General features: G+C 55.8%; 1 protein-coding gene across 1 annotated transcript; it reads left to right on the plus strand.

Annotated features, from left to right (window-relative positions):
- Positions 1 to 3877: 3877 nt before the first annotated feature.
- Positions 3878 to 13898, plus strand: GRHPR (glyoxylate and hydroxypyruvate reductase). Its single transcript, XM_028516688.2, has 9 exons — positions 3878 to 4039; positions 5433 to 5563; positions 6237 to 6309; positions 6857 to 6973; positions 8183 to 8271; positions 9332 to 9436; positions 10180 to 10315; positions 11674 to 11804; positions 13573 to 13898. The coding sequence occupies exons 1-9, from the start codon at positions 3957 to 3959 to the stop codon at positions 13692 to 13694; spliced, it is 987 nt and encodes a 328-aa protein (XP_028372489.1). The 5' UTR covers positions 3878 to 3956; the 3' UTR covers positions 13695 to 13898.
- The last annotated feature ends 623 nt before the right edge of the window (positions 13899 to 14521 follow it).

Raw genomic sequence — 14521 nt, forward strand, 5'->3', positions numbered from 1 at the left:
CTGCAAATAAATCATTGAGCCAGGGATGCCCAGCTCACCTGAGCAGGCAAAGGGTATCATAGTTTCCAGTTCATAGTGACATAGTTTATAGACAAGGAAATGGCCCTTAAATGAATAAAAAGTGTCGAACTTGGCTCAAAAGAAAACTGCAAATTAAAATTGCAAGAATATACCATTTAAAAATAATACCCTGGAGAAATATGTGCTTTCATACATCACTGGTGGGAGTGTAAATTGAACAATTTCCTTTTTTTATCATTGTCCTTTTTTTTACTTTTTATTGTTGTTCAAGTACAGTTGTCTCCACTTTCCCTGCACACTCCCCACGCATCCCCATCTCCCGCCCTTGACCCTACCCCCTCTGGCTTTGTCCATGTGTCCTTTATACCTTGAACTATCTCTATAAGAAGCATTTTAGCTGTATCTATCAGAATTCATCGTGCACATACTTTTTGACCCAGCAGTGCTGCTTCTAGGAATTTATCTGGCAGATTTATTTACGCATGCGCAAACTGACATCATTGCGGCGCTGTAATTGTAACGATGGAAACAACACGGGCGTTCATTGCTAGGGACCGTACGTTATCCACTCCCACCGTGAAATGTTCTGCACCAAGACAAAGAGGCACCACTCTGTGCACTTTAGTGAGAAAACTGGTAAATACAAACTGTATGTGCTTCCATTTATGTGAAAATGTGTGTGTGTGTGTGTGTGTGTGTGAAGCTGCCCCTGGGGAGAGGGCCTGAGTGGAGGGAAACAGGGTAGGAGAGACAGAATTTTCACCTTGCACGCTTGGGTACCGCTGGGGATGTGTGTTTCATTCACTTATTATCTAGTTCAAAAACTGAGAAAACACTCACTTAAAAATAATACCAGAATAACTAGTTAACCATTTGGGAAAACAGTAAGAACAGCCCCACCTCAAACCATATGCACAAAATGTTTCAAAGGGAGCTAAGATTTATATGTAAAAGTGAAATTATAAAAGTCCTACAAAAACTTCTTTTCCTGCTGTCATTTTGAATTTTTGCACGCTGTCCATTTCAGTTCCCCTGCCGGAGCTGACCCTGACCTTCACTCAGTCACCCAGGTGTCTCCCAGGCTGCCACTTTCATGCTGCTGACTCTGGAACAGCAGCCCCAGCCCCCACCTGTCACTGACCTTCAGACTCTAAACCGCCCCCTCCCAGGCTCCTCCCCCCTGAGCACCCCGGCGTGACTGGAACTCAGCCGCCTTCTCCCCTACCCCCAGCACCTGCACACCCCACTGGCTAACCACCAAAGTGACAACCTCCTCCAAAAGTCCTCCCCGAGCCAACGCCTAAAAGTCATCCCTCGCTGTCCCCCTCACCTCCTGTTACAGACCGAATGTTTGTGTTCCTCCTCCAATAAAAATTCAAGTGTTGCATTTGTGATGATAGTGGGAGGGGTCTTTGGGAGGTGGTTGGGCCATGAGAGCGGAGCCCTCATGAATGAGGTTAGTGCCCCATAAAGAAGGCCCCAGAGAGCTCCCTTGTCCCTTCCACCAGGCAGGGACACAGTGAGGAGACAGCCCTCTGCAAGCCGGGAGGAGAGCTCTCACGTGGAACTAAATCTGTGAGAAAACGTCTGTTATTTAAGCCACCCGGTCTGTGGCATTTCGTTGCAGCAGCCCAAATGGACTAAGACACCCTCCCTGCTCCCATGGGCTTGCACGGGGGGGTTAGAAGTTAAAAAATTTGGGTCTGGAGTCGGGGTGCCAGGCTTGAATCCAAGCTCTGCCTGCCTCTTACGAGCTGTGTGACTTTAATTAAGCAAAAGCTCTCACCTTTCTCGTCCTCAGTTTCCTGGTCTGTGAAGTGGAAGAGTAACAGTACGTGGCACATTTAAATTGTAGTGAGTTATTATTCCTAGTTCTTAGGACAGTGCCTGGAACTTGCTAAGAGCTCCCTAAATCTTAGCTACATATTAGGTGGTCAGTTTACCCTGTGAAACCGAGGCCAGACTGCCGACTCCTCTCTAGATCAGATCCTCCTGTTCCCAACCCTCCCCCAGTCCCTCCTCCTCCGCCCTCAGCTGGCTTCACACGTTCTGGCTCATGCCCATCATCCATTAGCACGTCTGAGTGCCAGCAGGGTGCTTTGCTTTGAGGGAGGGGACCCACTGAAGTGTCACACCCCCTTCTGCCCCTGGTAGACAAACTTGCCTGGTGTCCTCACCTGTCCTGGTGTGTGGGAGGAGCTGGGCCCAGTTGCCCCTCCTGATTAACAGAGGTTGGAGCCACAGGGCGCTGCTGTCCCCCAGAGATCCTGGCCTAGGGACAGAAAAACACCTCACTGTGTCAATGTTTGAGGTATTTCAAAAAGTGTCCCTGCGGTGGCCTAGCAGTGCAGATAACAGTGTGTGGGTATGACATTTATTAATGTGTTACTTAAAGAGAGGGAGATGGCAGGGTGGAACACTGGCTGGGAATCAGGTGACCTGGGGCGCCCGCTCTGGCCTCTCCTGAGACTTGCTGTGAGGCCCTAGGCCCAAGAGGTCACCTCTGGTACCTGTCTCTGTTTGCTGTCTGGGCCTGGAGGCGGCAGAATGGATCAGATAAACCGAGCAGAGAAGAGACCAACAGGCAGGGTTTTGCCCTCTGGGTGCTCCCAGGCCTGGGAGCAGGTGCAGGAACAGCCTCCGGCAGAGATAAAGGCAGCAGAGCTGAGGGGCAGGCCTGGGCCCTCCCACTTGGCCCTAGACTGGCTTCAGCATCTGCGTCTCTGACCCACTCCCGGCCCTGGGGGACCAGTGCGTGGGTTTCCTGGGATGTGCTACTGGTTGCTAAGCACCTACTGTGTTACCTGCTGTCATAAGCACTATGCATAGTTCATCCTCTCAAGAAGCCACGAGACAAGCAGGTACTACCCATTTTATGGGTGAGGAAACACAGGAGTTTAATGACTTTTTGCTGGTACACAGCAGAGCTGGAAAAACCAGGCAGTCTGGGTCCAGAGCCTGAGCTCCTCACCGCTCTCCTGCACCACCTCTGTGCTTGATGGACACCTAACACCGCTGGGGGCCCATGCACATGTTGCTTGTTTAATAATCACGGTGACTCTCAGAGGTAACTGCTCATAACCCCATTATGTGGCTGAAGAAACTGAGGCTTAGGAAGAACGTGAACTGACCGAGACCACAGTTTGCAAATGCACCCAGATTCAGACCCAGTTCCACCTGACTGCAAACTCCTGGCCTGTCGGTGACCCCACAAGGCCCCACCCAGCACCTTGGCCCTTTCCCTACACATGACCTGCCAGTCATCTGGTGACAAGCAAGCTGAGTGGCCCACGACCAATTAAACCCCACCCCCCAACTGTGGGCTTCATATGGAGAATTGCACCAAGTTTTAAAGAGGCCATTGCTGGATTCAGAGAACCTGGTCCAGCCTTCTGTGTTTACACAATAGGCCAGGGTCAGAGCCCAGCTGTGTGACCAAAGGTCCCTGCTGAGAAAAGTGGGACCATGATGGAACAGACCTAGGAACGTGGTCAGGGCACTCGGGCCCCGGAAATAAAGACGGTCCCTGCCTACATCCCCCTCCTGGGAACAGACACACTGACCGCTGTAGGCTCCCGGACAGATGCCCCAACTCACTCACACAGGACTCTGGGTCCCTTTACCCACCCCAGACTCCAGACACCCCTGTCAGTCCCTGACTTCCTGGGGCAATGGGTGCTCACAGGAAGGCCCTGGGGGCCACGGGCCACAGAACCAGTCCCAGGTCCATTAAGGCTCGATCGCACACCCACAGCTGCTCCAGGCGCACGCTGCTAGTGCCAGAAGGAGCATTCACTCGCCCCGCCCCCGCGCCCCGGTCCACACCCCGCTCCGCCTTCTTCAGCCCCGCCCCGCCCTTCCCGAGGCCCCGCCCCCAGGTTGCGTCTAGCTTCCGGCGCGCGGGGTCCGGTCAGTGTCCAGCGGGAGCAGGTTGAATGAGGCCAGTGCGACTCATGAAGGTGTTCGTCACCCGCAGGATCCCCCCCGAGGGCAGGGCAGCGCTCGCCCGGGCCGCCGAGTAAGACCCCGACAACCCGCGCCTCTCCGCGCGCCGAGCCTCTCTGCACGGCGGGCGCGGGGCTGGGGTGGTGTCGGGGAAGGGGCTGCGGAACCCCGGGCACCTTCCCAGGATCTTAGGCACCCCCGCACGCAGGGTGACTCAGCGTCTCCAGGACCTACTTTGGGGGCGCCCGGGCGGACGGGCCGGGGGTGTTCTTCAAAGGCCCTTGTCACTTTTGGTGGGGAGAACCGGACCGTCACAGGGTCCCGAGAGAGCCAGAACTGCTTTTGGGCCTTGGCGGGGCTTTCCAACCTGTGCCCGGCCGGGGACGGTCTTGGAGTTTGGGGGAGGCTTAGAGAAAATTCTATGGGGCCCAGCTTTGTCCAGGCCCGTTGCAGGGAAGCGTGGATCTGCACTTCCCCTGCCGCTTGCATGGGAGTGAGGAGAAAGCACTGGCTGGAACCCCTCCCAGTGACGGGCTGGGGGCAGGTGGGAAACCGCTCGGGATGCAAGGTCCGGGCTGTTAATCCTTTAACTTCTAAGGTCACTTGGCAAAGTCAGGAACGTTGGCAGCAGTCACCGGTCTGGTCCTTCGCACGGTTGGCAGGGGCCTTTGGTGGCACTTCTGAAATCGAACATTGCATGCCACCTTTGCCAAGTGTTTTATATACATAAACTCTTTTAACCCTTGCAACACTTTGAAGTTGTACTGTAATCCCCACTTTACAGATGAGGAAACTGAGGCTGGAAGAGGTTAAGTATGCTGCCCAAAGTCGTACAGCTCTGCATGTGGCAGGGCTGGGATCTGAACTCAGCTCTGTCTGACTGCAGTGTGAACACTGCATTATACAGGTCTGCACTGCTTACACCAGGCAGGAGGAGGTGGAACCCAGCCTCAGAGATTCCCTCATTTTGTTCAGTGCAACCATGTCTCTGCTGAGGACCTGTGTGTACCCAGCATTGAGGGGGAAGGGGGGAAGGCAGAAACAATGGCAGTTGTAGGCCCTTGTCAGCCCTCCCTGTTCTGTGAGAAAACTTCACACTCCAGCCATGCTGTCACAACAGTTCTTTTTTTTTTTTTTAATAAAGATTTTATTTATTTTTAGAGAGAGGGGAAAGGAGGAAAAAAGGGAGAGAAACATCAGTGTGTGAGACAGATCAGCTGCCTCTCGCATGTGCCCTAACCAGTGCTCAGTCCACTGAGCCACACCAGCCAGGGCTCAGGACAGCTCTGAAGTCGCCCCCACCCGGCCCTGACTTCCCTCAGCCAGTTTCAGGCAGTCTGAGTCCCGCAAGCAGAAGGCAATGTTTCCCACGCTGAGCGGAGGACTGCAGATAAGGCTGGGGGACTTTGGGGGCCTGGGGGAATCTACGGGGCTGCCCTGCTTGAGTGGTCTTTCCTTTGCCTCAGCTGCGAGGTGGAGCACTGGGATTCAGATGAGCCCATCCCCAACAAGGAGCTGGAGCGAGGCGTGGCCGGGGCGCATGGCCTGCTTTGCCTCCTCAGTGACCGCGTGGACAAAAGGCTCCTGGATATCGCAGGTGTGTGCGTTGGGAGGGTCTGGGGAGGATTCCGAGGTGTCTTGGCCTGTGGGCCATGTCAGCCTGTTGCTGCTGGTTCCCTGAGCAGGTCAGCAGTGACCTCTCTGCGTCTTGAGGGCACTGGCTGCAGGTTGGCTAGAGGGAGCAGTTGTGTGCAGCTTCATCCGCTACACGCATCGCTGCTCTCTCTGGCTGGTGACTCCCTAGAGGGAGACTTTAGAGGGGCAAAGACCATGCGCGGAGGCAGCATGGCGTGGGGGTGAGCAATTTCAAGGTCCCGGGCCCTTGTCTGGCCCTGCCACAGCCTTACTTTCTGACCTCCAGCCAGGCCCTGCCCCTCTGGACCCATCTAGAGCAATAGTCCACAACCTTTTTTGGCACCAGGGACTGGAATCAGGGAAGACAATTTTTGCACGGACCTGGATGGTGGAGGGAGGGTTGATGCAGGGCATAGGAGGCGGAGCTCAGGCTGTAATGCAGGCGAAACTTTGCTCCCTCGCCTGCCGCTCACCTCCTGCTGTGCAGCCCAGTTCCTAACAGGCCATGGACCAGAACCAGACCTTGGATCAGTACCGATCCACCGCCAGAGGCTTGGGGATCCCTGATCTAGAGCATGCGGGAGGGTTTGAGCCTCACAAGGAAAGGTAAGAATGATGCTTTTTCTGCATAACAGGGGCCAATCTCAAAGTCATCAGTACATTGTCTGTGGGCGTTGACCACTTGGCATTGGATGAAATCAAGAAGCGGTAAATACAGCGTGGGCTCTGGAAGGGGGTCTGGGGTGTGAGGAGTGACTACCAGAAACAGGAAGAAGAGCTGAGTCCTCATTTGTTTTTATTTCGTATTCCTGACTATTCAGTGGGAATGTGAAGGGCTGATGATAAATCTGTCTATATGTACACAGGCTCTTAAAATAAGCCCAAGGGGTCAGAAATAGGGGGGTAAATATCTGGCCAAGTAGCACCCTTCTACATTCATTATCTTTTTTGACCCCGACAATAACCCCTTTGAGTAGAAAAGGCAAGTATTATTATTTCCCTCTTTAAATGAGGACGTTCAGAAAGGTTAAGTAGTTACTTGCCCCAGACTTTGGATGCTGGTCTCTCATCTTCCTAAACTGGGAGATAATCAAAATGGAATGGGGCTGACAATCACTCAGTGCTCATTTACAGCTCTGAGCTTCCTGGCAGGCAGGGCAAAGAGGGAACAAAGCAGCATCATGGAAATGTCCCAGAGATAGAAATTGGTGAAGGTGCTTGAAGCCAGTGTTACCTCCAGATGTTTGATTCGTAGTGGGATCCGTGTGGGCTACACCCCAGATGTCCTGACAGATGCCACTGCAGAACTTGCTGTCTCCCTGCTGCTCACCACCTGTCGCCGGCTGCCGGAGGCCATTGAGGAAGTGAAGAAGTAAGTCAACACCTGGAGGGAAAGTTGGCTCTGCTCAGCAGCTGGCTCCTGAGCGCTCAGTGTCATGCCGGCCCAGATGTGATCCCTGTCCCCAGATATGCCCCATCTAGTGAGCGGGGACAGACTTAGCAACAATACTACAGTACAAGGCAGAGCTGAAATAAACAGGCATGAAAGCAAATCGTGAGAGAAGAGGACAAGGGAAGTGAGGAGGTGGGGGGAGGACTGTGGATCAGGGAAGGCTTCACGGAAGAAGTAACAGGTGGCATCCCTGCGTGCCCCATTCCTCATGCCCAATGCAAAAATACAAAAGCTCTGAAAACTGAAGGTTGTTTCATAGATCTTTTGGCAGCAAAATTTGACCTTATAGGAGGCTGCTTAGTGGTTTTAATTTCTCCGAGTCAGTGTGAACGTTCATGTTTCACTGCAGATACACCAGGTGCTGGGTACAGCGCACCACCCCACGTGCGGCTGGGCGGGGGGTATGTAGAACATCATGTGCACCAGACTTCGTTTCTGAAACCTGGCCTGCGGGTTTCGGATCAGGGGTTTGGGTCTGCTTATCCAGAGCTGGGGAGGCATTCCAGGTGCACAGCCCGGCCTCAGCAAAAGCAGCCCCCCTCTGAGAATGCGGACCGGGAGCATGCTCGGGGCAGGGCTATGACAGGGGCAGAGCTGGACAGCGTCATGGGGTTGATTAGACACAGTGCTGAAAACCCCACTCACCCTCCTACTGGGGGCGGGGGGTCCGTACCTTCAGTGGAGGTGACTCAAGACTGGCTCCGTCCTCCTGCCTACCCAGGGCAAAAGGGGGTGGGCCCGTGGCTTTACATTTCGTTGGTTCCCTGAGATCCTGAGTTTGCCACCTACTGCTCCCAACTCCGCCCTGGCTGTGTGATCTCCGGCAGGTCAGCATCTCCGGTCTTAGTTTCCCATCCGCTAAATGGGAGGAGAGCTTCTAAGGCCTCTTTCGGCCTTTGGGTTCTGTGTCCCCAGCAGCTTTAAAGGAAGAGTTGCTCCTGCTGCTTGTCCACGGCGCTCAGTGGCCCTGGGTACGGCTTACGCCTCTCAGTCGTTTGACCTGGAGGGCAGGGCCTGTTCCTGGGAACACAGCCGCTGCCCAGGGGTGCTGGGTCTGTGAGTTTTCAGTGGGCCTCTGTCTTTGCCGGAGGCCAGGGCCTCTCACCCTCCCTGTCTCCCTCCCCGCAGTGGCGGCTGGACCACGTGGAAGCCCCTGTGGATGTGCGGCTACGGCCTCACGGCGAGCACCGTCGGCATCATCGGGCTAGGACGCATAGGTGAGGGCCCTACCTGCCCTGTTGCCCACCCCAGGTCACATGGTTTGGTTTAGGTCTCCAGCACCATTTACAGCTTCATAAAACATAGGCCAAAATAAAAATTAAAAAAAAAAACACAGGAATTCCTTAAGAACTCACCCAGTGATAGACGCAAGTTGCAAGAGCCAGGGTTCTTTATGACGGTGGCTCATGCAGAACAGATGCACGAGGCTGGCTGGGTTGAGGCCTGTCAGAGGGGTTTGCTGTGGGGGAGCCTGTGCTCCCCAAGGCCTGGGTTCTGGAAGGCATTTGACTCATGCAGACGTTAATTCAGGAACTAGAGGGTCCTGTGGGCGGAGCTTGCCTGTGATTCCGCAGATGGGGTGGAGCCGTTTTGCCTCCTCTGGCCCCCACTTGGAGAAGCCTGGCAGAAGCCTGGCATAACGGCATGGGCTCAGCCAGGCAGCGGTCAGGTTCTCAGGCACCCTGCGTGGTGCAGAGGTGAGAGAAGGGCGCGGTGTGTGGGTGTCCTGTCTGGCCAGCTGGTGGCCCTGCCTCTTACACTAGAGAGTTGCTTATAAGAACCCCTGAGCTTTGGGGCATGTGTGGAGTCTGAAAATCCAACCCCCAGGCCTGTCTCAGGAACAGCAGTCATGACAAAGTCACGACAGATTTGTGGCAGATTGACGGTGCCACCAGAAAGTCATTGGAGGCCTGGGGCTTCATTAGCAGAAGCGGAAGGTCCAGAAGGGTGGGAGGGGACCGTTTGGTTGGACCTCTCCTGGGATGCCAGTGCAGCTCGCGGGGAAGGTCAGCAAATGGGCCTCAAGATGGTTGGGACCATGTGAGGACAGCACACACCACAGGGGTGCTCGGGTGCTGTCTCCAGGCCTCTGAGGGGCTGTCACAGGGACCCCTGTAGCAGTGGGGGCTGGCTGCACTGAGGCAGGACCAGTTCACCTTGGGACTGTGCTAATGAAAGTGTCTGCCCCTTGCCCCCAGGGTCTCCCTGTCCCGGGAGCGGCTGCCCCTGCTTTCTGAGGGGTTGGGACCAGCCGTGACTCCGACTTCTTGTCTCTAGGCCAGGCCATTGCTCGGCGCCTGAAACCATTCGGGGTCCAGAGATTTCTGTACACGGGGCGCCAGCCCAGGCCTCAGGAAGCAGCAGAATTCCAGGCTGAGTTTGGTGAGTAAAACCTCGATTTCCACGGGAGCCCCACCTGTGTTCCGTGATGGCCGAGTTGGTAGGCAGAACACAGCAACTTCCGCTGTGTCCAGGGCCTGCCGTGTCCCTTAGTGTTATCCGGTCTACCTGCCTCTGGACAGAGGCCACTCAGGGGACGCAGAGACTTATCCAAGCCACACAGTGAGTTCTCCCGGTGCCAGGAGAGCACTGCCAGGCTGCCTCGAGCCCCTGTCCCCATTGCACATGGTGTGGGCAGAGGAGCAGGGACGATGACAGAGGTAGGGAGCTGCTGGGAACTTCACTCGGTTTCCTTAAACTGGTGGGCACTGCTCACCCCCAGCCCCAGCCCAGGTGGATCCGGCCCCGGCAGGGTGCACGGCTCGGTGTGCAGCAACAGGCTGGGTTCCAGCCATTCCTCACCCCCTCGGCCCGTTGGGCCCTGACGTTGGTGAAAGCCAAAGTGGTCCAAATCCCACTCGGTGACCCTGAACAAGTTCCCGACCCTGGCTGGCCTCAGTTTCCCCATCTGTTAGACCAGGGGCTGGGCGAATGATGAGAAACACCAGGGTCCCACGAGTGGCTGTCCACTGTACAGGTTCAAGTTGTGCAGGTGGAAACGAGACCTCCAGGAGGCATCTGTGGCGTTTCCATTATGGGGGGGGAGGGGGGATCCGGCCTCCTACCCTCTTGCTGCCTGTAACCAGCACTGAGCATGAGTCTGATGGGGACCCGCCCTCCCTCAGTGTCCACCCCCCAGCTGGCTGCTGAGTCTGATTTCGTTGTTGTCACCTGCTCCTTAACGCCTGCGACCAAGGGGCTCTGCAACAAGGACTTCTTCCAGCGGATGAAGAAAACAGCTGTGTTTGTCAACATCAGCAGGTATCCTGGGGCCGCCTGACACCCCTGGGTGCCCGGGCAAACCTAGAGAGGGGCTGTCCCTGGCGCTGGATCTGTGGTTTCTCTTCCCCAAGAGTTGTTGAGGAGCCCTCGGGCTGAGCTTGCCACGCCCCATAACCTAACCAACCAGCCACCTCAGAGGTACAGGGAAGGCTGCAGAGAGTGTCCGGTGCAGGGGGCAGATCTGTGAGAGCAGAGCCTGGCCTGTCTGGCTCCCCCGGCCTTGCTCAGGGCGGCCGGGCACCTCACAGCGTTGGTTTAGGGAGTGATGACGTGACGGCTTGAGGTTCGCAGGCATCCTTGGGCAGCCCCTGTTCGTCTGAACCACAGAGCATTGGACCTGATGATTTAGCAGCCCTTCAGGGCCGACCTTCCATCGCACTGAACCTGGGTCTGTCTCTGTGAGTCAGGGACAGCTTGCAACTTCACGCTTCCGGAAGCCAGGCCCAAAACTCAAATTGCCTTATTCCTCAGAATGTCCCCAGGGTGCCTTCAGGCCACTGGGCATGTGATAGGAGCAGACTAACCTTATCTGCCTCTCTAAACCCTTCCTCACTGGTGCCCTTTAAACCTGCTTAAATCAGTTTGGAGGCAAATAAAGGTGAGGGAAGAGGTTGGATGAGGTTGCCCCCCCCCCCCACCACCACCACTCTGTCAAGGCTCTCCACCCCAGAGGGGCCTGTAATTCCTGATGTTTAGCTACATAGGAGGTGGCCTGGAGGTGGAGTGAACACAGGGCTCCCGCTGACGGCTGACACTGTGATGGCTCCCATTTACCGAGCACCCACACGGACCCAGAACTGTGCAGGCTGCTGTGTTACTTATTATCGTACAAGTATTATTCAGTGCCCAGTATGAAGTCTCTAGCAAGTTAGTTCTTTACTTTGGTGGTTCAGTCATGGGAGGGCAGGCCGCTCACTCAGATGGATGTGGTTGGGTGTGTCACGCCTGCCCTTGGTCCGGCAGGTGACTAATGGCAGGCGGCTGTGCTTCTTAGTGGGTGGTCTGGGGAGCAGCCACTCAGAAGCCCCTGGATGGGGCCCTGTTCGTGCAGTTGTGCAAGTCAGTAAGCTTTCATCCTCCCAGCGCTCCCGGGAGTGAGGTTCCTCCTGCATCCCAGAGGAGGAACCTGAGACACAGCTAGAAAGTGGCAGAGCTGGGGTTCCCTGACTATAAAACCCACCTTTCTGTACAGACAGAGTGTAAGGACTGTAAGGCTCACTGCTTGAGAAGCCAGTGCCAGGTTGGTGGGAAAATTCACTCCATGGGTGGTTCTGCTCTCAAGGCCAGCCTTGGTGGAGGGGGGTGCGGGGCACCCACGTCGCTGCTGTCGTTCCCAGGGGAGATGTGGTCAACCAGGACGACCTGTACCAGGCCTTGGCCAATGGTCAGATTGCGGCTGCCGGGCTGGATGTGACGACCCCAGAACCGCTGCCTACAAACCACCCTCTCCTGACCCTGAAGAACTGTGGTAAGCACTGAATTTCTGCCGTGCAGTCAGCCGCTGCCTGGGGGGACCACAGTAGTTAGAGGTGGCCAGGAGGTGCTGTGTGGAGCTGCCTTGAGCATTAGAACACAAAGGACACACCCAGGGACCATCACGTTAGTGCCGTTAGAGGCACTGGTGCATACCGACAGGGGTGGAGCCTCCTGAGCACGCTCCCCTGGGTCTGTGTCCCTGAAGGAGTGAACGGAGGTAGGGCCAAGTGGGTTTGCTTACAGAGAATGGGTTCACTGGGTGTCTTTTATCTGTAGCTCTCACGGGTAGGACCCATCACTATAAATTGCTGCCACCACTTTAAGCGTGGGAAGTCACAAGTGAAATTACAATACTAATATTTGTAACCTGGGCCAGCCATTAAGCTGTTGTCTCTTGGCTGCAGACCTACCCCTGGGTGGTTTGCTTTGTGGTGCGGGGGCCAGTTCTGTAATTTCTGCCAGGCCGGGCCCGAGGCAGCAGGACTGGGCTCCCTCCCGCCTTCCCGGGAGCGGCCGCAGCAACACTGCTTCACCCCAGCAGCCGTTCCTCCCTGTAGTGGCCAAGGAATCCGGTTTGCAGTTTTCCCAGCACGTGGTTAACCATTGTGCCCCCTCAGGAGCCACAGCCAGTCCGTGTCCTGGCCACAGATGCCGGAGTTGCAGCTCCCAAGGGGCCTCCCTTCAGTCCTCTCAGTGTGAACAGTCCCACCCTTCCCCTCACACCCCTGGTATCAGGGAGGGAGATGCTGCCGGCAGTCACTCTCTGCAATACCTACGTGCAGTGGCTCTCAAACTATTGTGTTCCTCGGTCACCTGGGAGGACAGGTCAGACACAGGGTGCTGGGCCCCCAAGGTTTCTGCTTCAGTTGGTCTACCGTGCTCCCGGGCCAGGGCTGCTGGGAGCACTTTGAAAACTACTGCCCTAGTGTTTTTAGCCCCCTGTTACCTAGTTAGCAATGGTATACCTTAAGTTCTTTGTATTAAGTGCTCTCTGTTCAGGTAGCTGGTGTGGTTTGTCACACTAATATAGAACTGTGGTTGGGGCCGTGGGTTGTCTGGGCCAGTCCCTGTCCTCTCTTTATATTCTGCATTGGAAACCCAAAGAGAAGGTCCTTAGCTGCCTTCCCCGCAATGAATGCTCCCATTATTGTAGCCCTTGGAAGCTTGACTGTTCCCACCCCCACACCAGCCAGAAAGGAGCTTTGGCTATGATGTCAGGCCTGCCCGTGACCACAGCCGGGAAAACTGTCCCCATCCCCCCAAGGCCCGGGAGTCCAGTTCAGCGCCGGGGTACTGCTCTCAAAAGGCACTCTTTGCAAGTGACCTCATTTGCTCTGCTGTGCTGTCCAGCGTTTCATCTTGTCATTATTTCTCCAGAGAGAAGCCTTGTGGGGTCACTTTCAGGGGTGCAGGGTAAGGACGAGCAGTGGAATTGGTACCACCCACTAGCTGGTAACGGAAGGGCTGAGTGCTAGGTGTGCTCCATGGCCCCTTGTGGGCTGATGCCCTTTCTTACATTCAGGATGCAGCTCCCTCGTCTCCCCCGCTTCGGGGTGTCAGTAACCTGGATTTCCTTTTCTGTCCCTCTGACCCTCAGCCTCAGGGGAGGGCAGGGCTGAGGGACAGGAGGGAAGGCAGGTCGAGGAATCCTGAGGCAGGCTCTCTGTTCTTCTCACCGGCAAGCCACGGCCATGAAAGCAGGGCCCGCTCTGAGGCTCCCGAACCCACCGCTTACCTCCCTCTCTTCCTCTCCTCCCCAGTGATCCTGCCCCACATTGGCAGTGCCACCCACGCAACCCGGAACACCATGTCCGTGCTGGCAGCTAACAACTTGCTGGCTGGCCTGAGAGGAGAGCCGATGCCCAGTGAACTCACGCTGTAGCCAGACAGGACACCAGGGGCCAGGCAGACAGTGCCGGAATGCTGTCGGGGTGGCAGGCTTGACCTGGGCCCCCAGGGCGGAGCCAAGCCTGGTCTGTACCGACGCTGCAGAAGGAAGACTGGTGCTGGTGGACGTGCCTGCCACATTCGTGGCTGGAAACAGCCGGGCCAGAAGTGTGTAACTGTATTAAATAATTCTCTGAGAGACTGTGTTGGCCTGTAACTGGGAGGAGCTGATGGTAAGGCATCTGCTTTTCTAACTCAGGGCATCTAGTGACCTGCGCATTCAGCTTCCCACCTCCATCCCCACGCCCTTGAATTTTAAGCATTAGAACCTGTCCAAGCCTTACCCCTCATCCTCTGCTCAGATTCCTTCACGCATGTGTCCCCGAGCACAGGAAAACCATAGCCCAGTGGTGGCCATGACACTGGAATCTGCTGCCCAGACCACTGGGGCAAATTATATACACACAGCAACATGAGCCAAGGGAGAATAACTGGAAGTGAGTTTCTTAATATTTATTCTAAAATTAGTTTCCGCACCACCACACTCTGATCCCTCTGTCTGCCTCGTCCCCATCCCCAGCCCAGGTGGATGTCCTTGTTCTAATTGCCACCTCACCCCTCCCCAAGGCCAGGCCACCAGCATTGCCAAAGCCCGACTCCTGCTGAGGGAGCCAGGTTCGGCCCTTTCCCCACAGCCAGGCGGAACTGGCTGGGGCCAAGGAGGGGAGCGGCAGAAGGCGTGAGACTAAGCAATAAACCCAGGCGGGCTGAGAACAAAACCTCACACGTGCCCACGGCCCGAAGACGAAGGGTGCAGGCGAG

The sequence above is a fragment of the Phyllostomus discolor genome, chromosome 3 (assembly GCF_004126475.2).
Source record: "Phyllostomus discolor isolate MPI-MPIP mPhyDis1 chromosome 3, mPhyDis1.pri.v3, whole genome shotgun sequence".
Lineage (NCBI taxonomy): Eukaryota > Metazoa > Chordata > Mammalia > Chiroptera > Phyllostomidae > Phyllostomus > Phyllostomus discolor.